The sequence below is a fragment of the Callorhinus ursinus genome, unplaced genomic scaffold (assembly GCF_003265705.2).
Source record: "Callorhinus ursinus isolate GAN/ISIS: 27379988/994484 unplaced genomic scaffold, GSC_fseal_2.0 scaffold24, whole genome shotgun sequence".
Lineage (NCBI taxonomy): Eukaryota > Metazoa > Chordata > Mammalia > Carnivora > Otariidae > Callorhinus > Callorhinus ursinus.
Window position 1 is genome coordinate 9,158,066 of NW_027397086.1, and position 12,669 is coordinate 9,170,734.

The 12,669-nt window shown below is 44.7% G+C and overlaps 1 protein-coding gene across 5 annotated transcripts in view; it reads left to right on the forward strand.

Annotated features, from left to right (window-relative positions):
• The first annotated feature begins 281 nt into the window (after positions 1–281).
• TTLL11 (tubulin tyrosine ligase like 11) overlaps positions 282–12,669 on the forward strand; it is a 229,090-nt gene continuing 216,702 nt past the window's right edge. The window contains exon 1 of one of the 5 annotated variants that reach the window (XM_073905788.1): positions 282–905. In XM_073905788.1, coding sequence (XP_073761889.1) covers positions 471–905 — 435 coding nt within the window. In that variant the 5' untranslated portion in view covers positions 282–470. The other 4 variants (XM_025888472.2, XM_073905791.1, XM_073905789.1 and 1 more) reach the window with 4 other exon arrangements.

Consider the following 12,669-nt stretch of genomic DNA (forward strand, 5'->3'; position numbering starts at 1 on the left):
CTAGCAACTGTGTATGGGAGGTGGGGAAAAGTGGGCCTCTTGTTTGAGACTTTCGTCCGTCCTCCGCAGCCTCCGGGCTCAGGAGCCCCACAAGCGCCCGACACCTTCGTAACCTCCATCTATCTTCTGCCTCTCCAAGTTCCGCGCCCTTAGAAGGCCAGCGCCGTCTCCCCGGGCTGGCGGGCCCAGGCGGCTTTCCGCCCTCTTCCAAGATGGCCGCCACCGCCTCTGTGACAGGCCTGATCACGTGGGCGCCGTCGCCTATGAGGTCGCCGCGGCTCCGGCGGTGATTGTCCCTCCCCGAGCCCCGTCCCGAGGAGGCGACTGCCCTTGTCAACCGAAGCCTGAGCGATCATGGCAACGGGCTCGGGCGGGGAGCGCGTGGCAGCGGTGGCAGTTTGGTCGCGGGCCGGGGCGGCGGAGCGGCGGCGGCGGCGGTGGCACTGGCGCTGGCACCGGCCCTGAGCGCCATGCAGCGGGGCAGCTCCGAGAGGGAGCTGGCGGCCAGGTGGGAGGCGGAGGCGGTGGCCGTGGCCGAAGCGCCGGCGGCGGCGGCGGAGCAGGGCGGCGTGGACTCGGGCGCGGCCGGGGAGCCGGAGCGCAAGGCTCCCGAGGAGCAGCCCAGGGAGGGGGCCCCGGCGCAGCCCCGCGCGGCCGAGGAGGGGGACGCCCGGGTCGTCCCGCGGCCGCCGCCCACGCTGCCCCTGGCCAAGCCGCAGCCGGCGCGGGCGCGGGGCCTCTGCCCGCACCGGAAGCCCCGGAGCAAGGGCCGGGGCTGCCGGCGGAGCTCGGGCCGCTCGGCGGACGAGTACTGCTCTCAGCGGCCGGTCACCGTGGACAGCTCCAAGGCCAGGACCTCCCTGGACGCCCTGAAGATCAGCATCCGCCAGCTCAAGTGGAAGGAGGTGAGGCCCGGCCCGGCCGCGTGGGCACGGCGGGAGGGTGGACAGTTCGACCTCAGAGGACCCGGCGCGGCCCAGGCCAGGGCTGAGGGCTGAGCTCCTGCCGAGCGCCACGCTCCAAGTGCTCATCCTTCAAGGCCTAGCCCCCAAAGTCACTTCCTCCAGAAGACTTACAGCCCGCTTCAGGTCAGGTTAGCCAACTCCTTCCCCGGGCTCCCCTACACTACGGCTCTGGCTTCTAGCCCTCAGCGCTCACCTGCTGTAGATACCAGCGCTCCCCTACGTAGATCTTAGCTTTTATGTCTGTCTCCTTCACCAGCTTTGGGTCCTCGGGGCCCGGGATCCCGTCTTTCACTTCTTCATTCAAGTTCTCTTCATTCAGCACTTATTGTGTGGCAGCTGAACAGTTGGTACTTTGGAGGCAGACAGACTTAGGGTCTCACCACACCCTGCCACTTAGCTGTGTGACTTTGAGCGAGTTGCTTCACCTCTTAAGCCTGCTTCCTTTGAAAGTGAAGGAAGCTAATGAAGTGAAGTGAAGCTAATAATACCTGTCTCGTATTAGTATTAGAAGACTCACGGCTTATTGTAGCATAGCACAAGTGTGCTATAAATGGTAACTCATCCTACCACCCTCACCTCTCTCTCCTCCTCCATCACTGTCACCACCACCATCATCATCATCAGGGCAGGAACTGTATTTTACATTCTAGAACTTGGCATATGGTGCGTGTCAGTAAGTGGTGGATGCAAGGGTGAGTGAAGGAATGGGTTATTCGTCCCTGAACCCATTTTAGACCTGGCGGGGGCAGGGATGCAGCACCAGTGACACAGAGGGGTGCCTGTTGCAGTTGGCTGACTGGATAAAGCCATTTGACTTTTTTTGCAGCTTCTAAGGCTATTTAACAGGGTTCCAGGAGTGGTGGGGTTGTGATTTAGGGGAGTCAGGTCTGGAGACTTAGACTCAGATGGTCTGCTGATGGAACAGGAATCCACAACAGGCAACATGAAGATTCAGGTACTTAGCTCTGTGCTTTGGCTATGACAGACATTCAGGAATGGTTTTATGAAGTTGGAACACACAGAGAGATGGCCACAGAAAGAATTGATGAGGTCAGAAGGTTGGTGTCCCAACAGGAAGGAGTCATGTAGTTTGGAGGGAAGTCAAGAATCAGGCAAGGCAGACTTCCAGGTAGGTAGGGGTTAGCCATTGGGGAAGTGTCAGGAAGTGTCAGGAAGTGTCACTCCCCATTCCCCATTCCCTGGGTGTCAGGGTCCCCGGGCTTGGGGCTTGGGATTCAGAGGAGGACTTCCATGCCTAGGATACCTGGAAGGAGGGCTCCCACTTCTGGGCAGGGTCCCAGGTCTGGCCAGAACATCATAGAATTGGAGAACTTGTCAGTGCCATGGTCCTAATGAGAATCCAGGGACTGGAACCAGGCCCAGAACCAGGAGAGGCTGACCGGCCCAAGGAGGGCCTGTGCTTAGTTTAGCCCCATGGGGGAGAGAGACACAAAGCTGACTAGATCTTGAGAGATGGAGCCAGAAGGACTCAGAAACCAGCAGGCATGCATGCCAGGTTCATGCACTCAGTCTGTGTTTGCTGTGGATGCTGGACCCTGGGAATCAAAGATGCTTAAGATGTAACTTCTGCCCTCAAGGACCTTATAGTTCAGTAGGGAAGAAACACAAGTAAAAAAAAAAAATCATTGCAGTGATTATAGGATCTTTGCTTCTGCTTCCTGGAATGCTCTTTTCCCAGTTATTTGCATGGCTCACTCTGTCACTTTTGCTCTTTGAGCAAATGCCACCTCCTCAGAGAAGCCTTCCCCTCTGATCCCTCCTCCAACCCTTGCTCTTCTTTATTATCTTTGTTATAGCACTAAACTCTACTGGCCACTATATTATGTATTGTTTGTTTATTACCCGTTTCCCTCATTAGAATGTAAGCTCCACGAGGGCAAGGGCTTTGTTTTATTTACTGCTGTATCCTCAAGTGCTTGGTACATAGAAGGTGTTCAATAAATACTTGTTAAATGGATGAACACATTATGTGATGTGTGTCTCGCTGTCCCTATGTAAAGGTGTAAGTGCTGGGGGAGAAGAGGAAGGCCATCTCAAGAAGAGTTTCCTGGAGGAGAGAGGTATAAGCTGAGTTCTGAGTGTTGAAGAGGAGAGGGAGTTATTTAGGGGCTGTCGACTTTGGATCTCTGGTAGAGGGCCTAGTGTGGGCATAGCAGAGGTACTTTGGGGCTTTGCATGTAGTTCAGTATGGCTGGATATGAGTGGGCGGCAGGATGGTGGTGAGGGGAGGCTAGAGAAATGAGCAGGGGTCAGATGGGGGATGTGGACTTGTTTTTGGGAGGCTGCGTGAGCCACTAAAAGAGTTTAAGGTTCTTCCATGTATCGACTCTGCTCGTTTGGCAAGTGAGTTAAACTCTTCAGGCTTCTTCGTCTGCCTGTCTATCAAATGGGGGTAGATTGGGCTAGCTAGTTTAATGGTTCTCCCGTGGCAGCCACATAATGGTAATGTTAGTGTACACGAGGTCCTTGCACTGGTGAACCAAGTGTAGGGGGCAGTTTCCAGGCACTACCTGTAACTGCCCCCTCCACCCCAGTCCTGCCTTTTACTTCTCGGTCGGAAAGCATATTGGGCATGCAAGTGGAGTTGCTCCTTCCGGTATATTTTAAAACAAATTCACTCACCTCAATAGGACTTTACTATTAGATGTGTGATTATTCACTTAATGTCACTCTTCCCTATGAGTCTGTGAGGTCCTGGTCCTCCTGTGAGGGCGGGAGTGGTGTTTGACTTGGGGCACATATTCACCCAATGATGATACTTGCTACAGAGCTCACACTTCATCTTGATACCCTAGAATGTGGAGTTCCAAAAGTACTGGAGTGGGTAAACTTTAAGTTCCCTCCAGCTTTAAGCTATGATTATGGTATTTTTAGTATCTACTCTAAAAGTTGATTGCATGACAAGTAACTTATGTAAAGCAGGTACAAAGTGCAGATACTACCTCTTGAGGCCTCAGCTTTCCCATCTGTTACAGGGGTGACGTTGGACACGATTGTCTGTAATGTCCAGCACTGATGTTCTAGGAGCAGGCGTATCTCCACGGGGAGCTGGGACACAGGGATCGAGTGGGGTCCCTTCTACGCCATGCTGTGCTGTTGCCGCAGGATTTGGGAGTATCCGGCTGGCTTTGGCAGAGGTGGTTGGGTAGCCCAGGTAGGAAATAAGGTCATGAACACCAACCAGGGTAAAAGTGTTTCCTTTGTGAGTGCATGGTGAGGGGCCACACCACAGGGTCCATTGAGCAGGGCAGCATGTAGCCAGCGTGTGAATTTAACATTTGCTCGGTTACAGGTCACGGTCTCTCTTCCTCCTTCGCTTTTCTTTATTACGTATACATTTAACAACAACGATTGTGAATGTCAGCAGCTGTGATGAACCCTTACATAACTCTTAACCCCGTGTATGTAGCTACAGTGATTTGATTTTCCCAACAACCCAGTAAAGTGCCTCATTGTCTCCATTTTACGGAAGAGGAAATTGAAGTACACAGAGGTTAACTTCTCCAAGATCATACGGCTGGTAAATGGTGGAGCTAGCATTTGAAACAGACTCTGTTTGAAACCAGCCTTCAGTTCTGGGCTCTTACTGTTTCTTACTGGATCTCTATCTGCAGACCCTGGGGTGGAGTTACAGATGTGGATGTGAATGGGATTCACTCCCTGCCCTCCAGCAGCTCCCAGTGTGAGGGACAGACGTGCACACAATGGCAGTCCAATCTGGGCGCTGAATGGGCAAAGGCCATTCCACACAGAGTAGGAACAAAGACAGGGAGCATGGATCAGCTTTTGTATGCAGAATGGGACGATGGCAGCATAGGGAGCATGTGGGAGAGCAAGAGAGATGAAGAAGGAGCCCGATCACGGAGGATGTTGGAGACCACGCCAAGAAGCTTGCGCTTCTGTCTGAATATGACAGGATCTTGCCATATATAGACTCAGCTTCTCTTGCCCACTCTCTCAGCCCCAGGTGAACCACGCCAACTCTCTGATGCTTCTCTTTTCAGTTCTATCCACGCTGGTCCGGTCTAATCCAATCGTGTCTACAAGGTTAAATTTGCCTCTCAAAGGAAAATTCACAAATGTTAGCTCTGTGAACTTAATAGATAAGGCGAAAGTTTATTTTAGAATAGCAAAATCAGGTTTATGGAGTCACTATTGAAGTTGCCACATGAAAGAGAGGGATGGATCCTGGCTCATAGTAGATACTCAGTAAATATTTATGGACTTGTATGGTCCTCTTTCATCTGTGTAAGTCCTGTATATTCCTTTGCAGTTTTGACACCAGCAGTAAAGAAACCTTAGGGAAAAGACACCAAGGAGAATAGATGCCACTATTGTTATGAGCTACCATCCTTGGAGATGTAGGTTCTGTTTACGTGCACAGTGGTGCTATGGACACCAGCTAGCTGACATGAACGAGGGCACTGAGAGATTCCACAGAAGGACTTTTGTTGATAATAGCTTGCATAAGCCCCTGTCCCAAGATCTATTACAGTGAGAGCTCTTTGTTTCAGAGACTCCAAATCATGGGTTGTTTTCCGAACTTTATCCAGCCTTCTTTAGAATATGTATACACTTATTACATTGTCCTATTTATAACTTCTGTAATATTAATTACTGCTTATTAAATATCTGCTTTGTGCCAGGCATTGTACTTAGTGTTTTATGCTTATTAAAAATTATATCAGACATTTATTATGGATTGTTTTATGTAATCCTCACAGCAAGCCCCTGAAGTAGATCCTATTATCATTTCCAAATTACAGATGAGGAAACTGAGGCTTAGGGATAGGTTGGTGCAGGGCTAGCCCAAGGCCACAGGTAACAAGTGGCAAAACCATCCAGGGCCTGTGCCTGGAACCAGTGTACAGTCCTACATTGTCTTCTTTGCTAATCCTTTGCTAAAATCCCCCCCGCCAGGGGTCTATTATTCTTAGTCCAGATAATGCTTGAAGACACTGAGGTGGGCACAGCAAGTAAGAGGGAGAGTTAGGGTTCAAACAGTGGTCTGTCTTGTTCCAAAGCACACTTGTTGGTGTGTTTTATAATTCTCCACTCGTTAACCCTCCCGTTTGTCTGACTCATAACTCAAATGACAGTGGAGTCGCTCAGAACCAGGAGAGCGATATTGCAAATAGGACTTAAAATAAAACATGTTGAAATATATCCTGCCTGGCAGTGGGAGCATTTGGTGCCTGTACTTTCCAAATCCTATTTTTTTGCTGCCCACAGAGAAGTAATTTGGGTGCCATTTGACTAGCTGAGTTGCCTTGCTCTTCTATGGAATGTGATCCTGCTCTATGAATTGCTGTACCTCATTCCTTCTGGAAGAAGGTAGGGGTATAAACTGAAAAACTGGATAGTTTAATCTTACCTCCCTTTCTCGTCCCGATGATAGTCATTGCGGTTTATGTTCCGTTTTTTAAAAACAACATTATATGTAAGAATGGTTTATATCCCACTCCATCACATGCTCTCCTTTCAACAGACATGCTATTTTAATGCTAGTCCACCAGAATTTTTCCTTTGCCAGCTGAGCTTCTGTCCTTCTGTCCATCTGCCTAGAACTCTAATGAAGGACAGTTTTCCCATTTTGTTCTTTATGCTCATAGGGAGATTTTATTTCTATCCATAAAAATCACAGTTCACTACCGCAATTGTTTGAACAATATGGTATGTGCAATAGCTTCACGAATCCACACTAACATCTCACACAGTCCTTTAAAAAATAAGTTCCAGGGACTCATGTTCAAGTTCAGGGGCTAGTACAAATTAAAATTTTGTCTTTTTAGCGCATAGTTCCTAGAGCTGTTTCCCGTGTTATGTAAACATACCCTCTATTGTAAATAGCCTCAATTTTGGTAGCATTCTGGATTCTGGGTTTGTATCAGCAGAAGTCGAATGCAAAAATTCAATCATACATTTTCTTTTTCTTTCAAATCTGTTCTTTGAAAAGGACATATTATAATAGTAACTGCCCACTCTTTAAGTGCCTTCTCTAGAGGGGAAGTGTTGTGTCTGGAGCTAGCATGGGCTTTGGATTCAGGCAGTTGAGTTAAAATCCTTGCTACTAATGACTTGTGTGACCCAACCGATCGTGTACTAAATATAGAATCTGAGCCTCAATTTCTTGATCTGTAACAAGTCAAGTGACACCTACCTTGCAGAATTTTTGTGAAATTAAATAAGGGAATGTATGTAAATTGCCTTAACCCCATGCTTGACACTGTGAGTCGTTAGTAAATGTTAGCCATTTTTCTTCCTCTGAGCAATCACAGACTTTGGTTATTTGATCTACTTTTTTAAAAACTAGAAAAAAACGATTATAGAATTTAGTTTGCATATATAGGTTACTGGTTAACCAGAACATCTATGACCAGCTCATTGGAATCATTTCATAAATATTTTGAGACCTACTCTGTGCCAGACTGTATCTGGGCTCTTGGGATACAGCAGATAGCAAAAACACACAAAACTCTCTGTGGATAAGGGACAGTTACATTTTAAATGAATGTCAATGTGATATAGTCTAGGTTTAAAATTTTTAAAATAACACGGACTTAAACTTTTTGAACCAATCGTACTTTTAAGGTTTTGTGAATTTAATTGAAAAATTTAAAGCCGCTATTTTAACCTGGTGCCTTCCTCACACTTTGGTGTATTAATTATCAAATACATCACCGTGGGAAGCTTATGGTAGCTATTTGAGTTCACGGGAAGGACTGAGGTTGTGCCTGTGAATAGACCCATGAGCTGTGAGGCGAGATGTGGATTTCCTGAGCTGATTCCTTTACTCTTTACTGTCATCCCTACAGTCCTCCCCACTGACTCTGGAAACACCATTGCCAGACATGGGTTTAAATCTTGGCTCTGTGACCCTGGGCAACTTGCTTTCCCTCTCTGAGCCGAAGATGTCTCATCTCTAGGAATGAGCATCACCTACTTGGTAGGGTTGATAGGAGGGTTCAATCAGAAAATCTTTAAAGTGCCTGTGTTTACAGTAGGAATACCTGTTTGGCTTTCCCTCCAGTGAATTTCTGTGACGTCCTCATTAAGTTTTATAACAGAAACATGGAGGTGTGAACAGGCAAATAACCTTGCATGTCCTTTCATTAGTTTTGAACTCCTCCCTTCCTGTGGCTTCTCCCCTGCAGCCACGTTATGTCCCTGAGATTTCCTCTGCAAAGATTGGTGTTTTGCTGGAGAGAACAGTAACCCTGGTTCTCTATTCCACATGGACTAATATCTCTCCTTTCACGTCATGTCCGGTCGTACCTGTAACAGCTGCCTCGGTTGCCATTTGTGTGCGTGTTTGTTTCCCTGGGTGTGTTTGAACCATTATCTAGTAATTTTTATAAATGCCTTTGTAAGTCCTAGCAGGCAGTTCTGACGACTCTTTCTGTAGCCCCATCTGCTTCTCTTGTCATCTGAATAAAACCTCCTCCTCCTTCATGGAGCTGGAAGAATAGGGCAGTTTTTCTCCTGCGCCCATCATCCCAATTCGGTAGAATGTTACTTTTCCAAAAAGTCCTTCTGTCCATCTGCCTAGAACTCTAATGAAGGACAGTTTTCCCATTTTGTTCTTTATGCTCATAGGGAGATTTTATTTCTAGTTGTGTCTCAGAACTGTGGTTTATTGGAATCTAAAAAAGCAACGATGGTAAATTTTCTGGACCTCCTTGATTATTTATAAATAAATTCGTTCAATATCCAAAAACAATATGTGCTTATAAAAAATGTATACAGTTCCCAAGTATATAAAATAAACCCCCCAAGCCTGCATTCCTCACCCCATCCCCTTCCCCTTCTAACTCTTCTCCTTAAGAGGCAACACCACTGTTACAGTTTGGTATGCATCCTTCCAGAATTTTCCTTATTCCTGCATGTGTCAGGATAACTAAATTGTGCTCTAGTAACAAGCAACCACAATATATCTGTGGCTTAATAACAACAGAAGTTTATTTCTCGCTCATGCTCAGGAATTCAGTGCGGGTTGATGGGGGTAGGAGGGATGGGGGCTCTCAGCCTTTTGGTTATTCAGAAACCCATGCTTCCAGCTCAACACCTGCCTCACTGAGTCACTGAGGGGAAGGGAATGTGCACATTGTGCACTGACTTTTAAGACTTCTACCCAGAAGTCACTGTGCTCACAGTTCATTCACCAAAGCGTTACATGGCATGGCTAACCTCACAGGGCTTGGGGATGTGCGGTTCTACCATGAAGGTATAAAGAGGATAATCAGACTATCTGGGGAATGGTGCTAATGACCACCGCACTATGAATCATATGTGGAGATGCAAGAGATACGTATAGAGTATATAAATTTAAACATACATGATTTTAAATGCTGCGGTTAAACAATATGTATAATGTTTGGCAACTGCTTTTTTAGCATGGACATCTTTCTCTGTTGGTAAGTATAGGTTCATATCATGTTAATAACAATCTAATAGCCCACTTTATGGATATACCATCATAAAATTTATTGATGGATACCGTTTCCACACTTTTCCCTCGTAATTACAAAGAAAGGCACAGTGGACATCGTTGTTCAGACAATAAGTGTTTATTTATTTATTTATTTATTTTTACTTTTTAAAAGATTTTACTTTTTTTTTTTACTTTTAAAAGATTTTATTTATTCATTTGACACAGAGAGACACATAGAGAGAGGGAACACAAGCAGGGGGAGTGGGAGAGGGAGAAGCAGGCTTCCCGCTGAGAAGGGAGCCCGATGCCACCAGCAGTGTTGAGACTGCCTCTCTTCTCATCTCCTCTGCAATCCATCTCCTATTAATCTTCTAAATCTTAGCCCAATTGATAGGTAAAAATGTGTTCTTTTGATTTACATTTCTCTGCTTGTCAGTGAGGTTGGGCTTTCTGTATGCTTACCAGTCCTTTGTACTATTTCCTCTGTGGAATGCCTAAATGTATTCTTTGTTCATTTATCTTTCAGGTTGTTTATGTTTATATTTTGCTTATGTTGATGTTTTTCTTATTGGTTTATAAATATTGTGGATAATTACTTTTTGTCTCATATGCATTGTAAGCCTTTCCGCGTTTATTATTTAAACATCTAACAGATAGTCTTTTGCCTTGCATAATCTACCTTATTCTAGTTAAAAATTTTTTCATTCCTATTCACTAAAAGCAGTCCTTACTTACTGTTGACTTGTTGGCTCAAGAGGGTAGAAACACACAGTTCTATCTTCAGATGCTATTAAACTTCTGATGGATTAACAGGCTGTGTGAAGAACCTTAGGGTCTTATATTTCTATGGAGCTAGATGGGTTTTTCTTTTTTTTTAGAGAGGGAAGGGGAGAAGGGGCAGAGGGAGAGAATCTTAAGCAGACTCCATGCCCAGTGCAGAGCCCGACACGGGGCTCGATCTCAGGACCCTGAGATCATGACCTGAGCCCAAACCAATTGAGCTTAACCAACTGAGCCACCCAGGCACCCCCGAGCTAGATGTTTTATGTGGAACTTTTACATACATTTATCTAATTGACTTGAACTTTGTGCAGTGAGTATGGTAGACTTCATTATTTCTGTTTTATAGTTGTCATTATGGTATGGAGTTAGATTTGGGTTTGGACCCCCACTGCTTATTAGTTCTGACACGGGGGGCATCATACTTGTCTCGTAGGGTGGTTGTCCCATTTTAATAACATATGTTTAATAACATATATAACCTGCATGCCAAAGCCACTACATAGTAAGTCTTGGTTACTTACTCCCACCCTTCAGAGTTGTTAGGTGACATACAGCTTAGAACTAGGTGCTGGGTCTCCTGGCTCTCAGGCTGGGTCTTGTTCCAGTGACCACATTGCCCATCTACATTGAGTCTGATTTCCTGGCCCCCTAGAAATAAGTAAGACCATTGGAAATTACTTAATTACCTAAGTCATCAGTACAGGACTGGGCTTTGAGCCTGGCTGTTAAGTTTCATTTAAAAAGCACATTGTTTAAAATACTAAAATTTTGGGAAAAAATTTGAAAAAATTTATAATCCTACTACAGAGATGCAATGACTCTTTTCTTTTTGAAGCATTTCGTTTCAGCATTTCTTCAGCATAAATGTCAGCTGATGTGATTAATGTCAATGTTTTACAAAGCTGATTAGTGTTATTATGTTAACACTAATGCCCACATTATAATTTAGACATTTTCCTATGCTATAAAAACTTTCAGAAATGTCATCTTAATTGTTAAAAAAAATCTCATTCAGTGAAGTTTATTTATTTATTTTCATGTTAGTAAATGTTTAGATTGATTTCTCTGTGAAAAAATTTTCTGGAGTCCTTTTCCCCTACATTTTAAATTATTTTCTTAAAATAAACTTTGCAGAAATGAAGTATTTGGGTGAAAGGACATGTATGTTTTCAGGCTTCTGGAACGTATCACTAATTTGCTTTCCAAGAATTGTAGCAGTTTCTTTCTTTCTTTCTTTCTTTCTTTCTTTCTTTCTTTCTTTCTTTCTTTCTTTCTTTCTTTCTTTTTTTTTTTTGAATTGTAGCAGTTTCTACTTAACAGTATATGAGAGTTCCTACCAGTACCTGCTTTTGAAAGATGTAATGACAAATATTGGAGAAGAGAGTGAACTAGGTGAATCTTTTCCCTGTCTTCGCCAAATCTAGTTCTGATAATTATTCCTAGTTCAAAGCAGGGCATTTTGATAGGGCCATTTTTGTGTAGCTATTATGTCTAAATTGAAATAGCCACATCAGAATATAAAGCCACTTTTAAATTTTCAAATAATTTACTCAGTGGACGTGCTTGATTTTCTCTCTACCCTTGACCCTTTCCCCACATCTGGCTCCTGGATCTTCTTCCCATAGGCTGAGGTTTAAGCATTTTGCATAGTTGGGTAATGAAACTGTGGAAAGTTTCAATCGGTTATTTCTTTGTCTCTTAGGTTTTGTCAAAATATCTCTGGTGTGAAAAAAAAGGACACATTAAAGGTTGTATTAAAATGTCACATACCATCATTAGCCATTAGAGGAATGAAAATCAAAACCACGGTGAAATACTACTTTGTACCTACTAGGATGTCTAAAAAGGCAAATCATAAGTGTTTGTGAGGGTGTGGAGAAATTGGAGCCCTCATATGCTCTTGGTGGGAATATAAAATGGTGCAGCCATTTGAAAAATGGTTTGGCAGGTCCTCAAAATGTTAAACATGGAATTTCTACATCCCAGTAGTTTACTCCTAGGTATATACCTGAGAGAGATGAACATGGATGTTCATTAAAAAACACTATGCTAATGTTCATAGTAGCATTATTCACAATAGGCAAAAAGCGGAAACAACCAAATGTCCATGAGCTGACGGGTAAGCAAAACATGGTCTATCCATGTGGTGGAATATTATCTGGCCATAAAAAGGAATGCACTGATACATGCCACAACATGGATGAGCCTTGAAAACATCTTATGTGAAAGAAGCCAGCCCCAGGGACCACCCATGATGTGATTCCATTTATACAAAACGCTCAGAATAGAGAAATCTGTATAGAGAAAGTAGGTCAGTGGTTGCCTAGGGGTGGGGGAGGCTTTTGGTGGGGAAGTTGGGCACGACTGCTAGTACAGGATTTCTCTTTGGGGTGATAAAAATGTCCCAATATCGGTTGTGGTGATGGTTGCACAACTCCATGACTATGCTAAAAACTGTTGAACTGTACA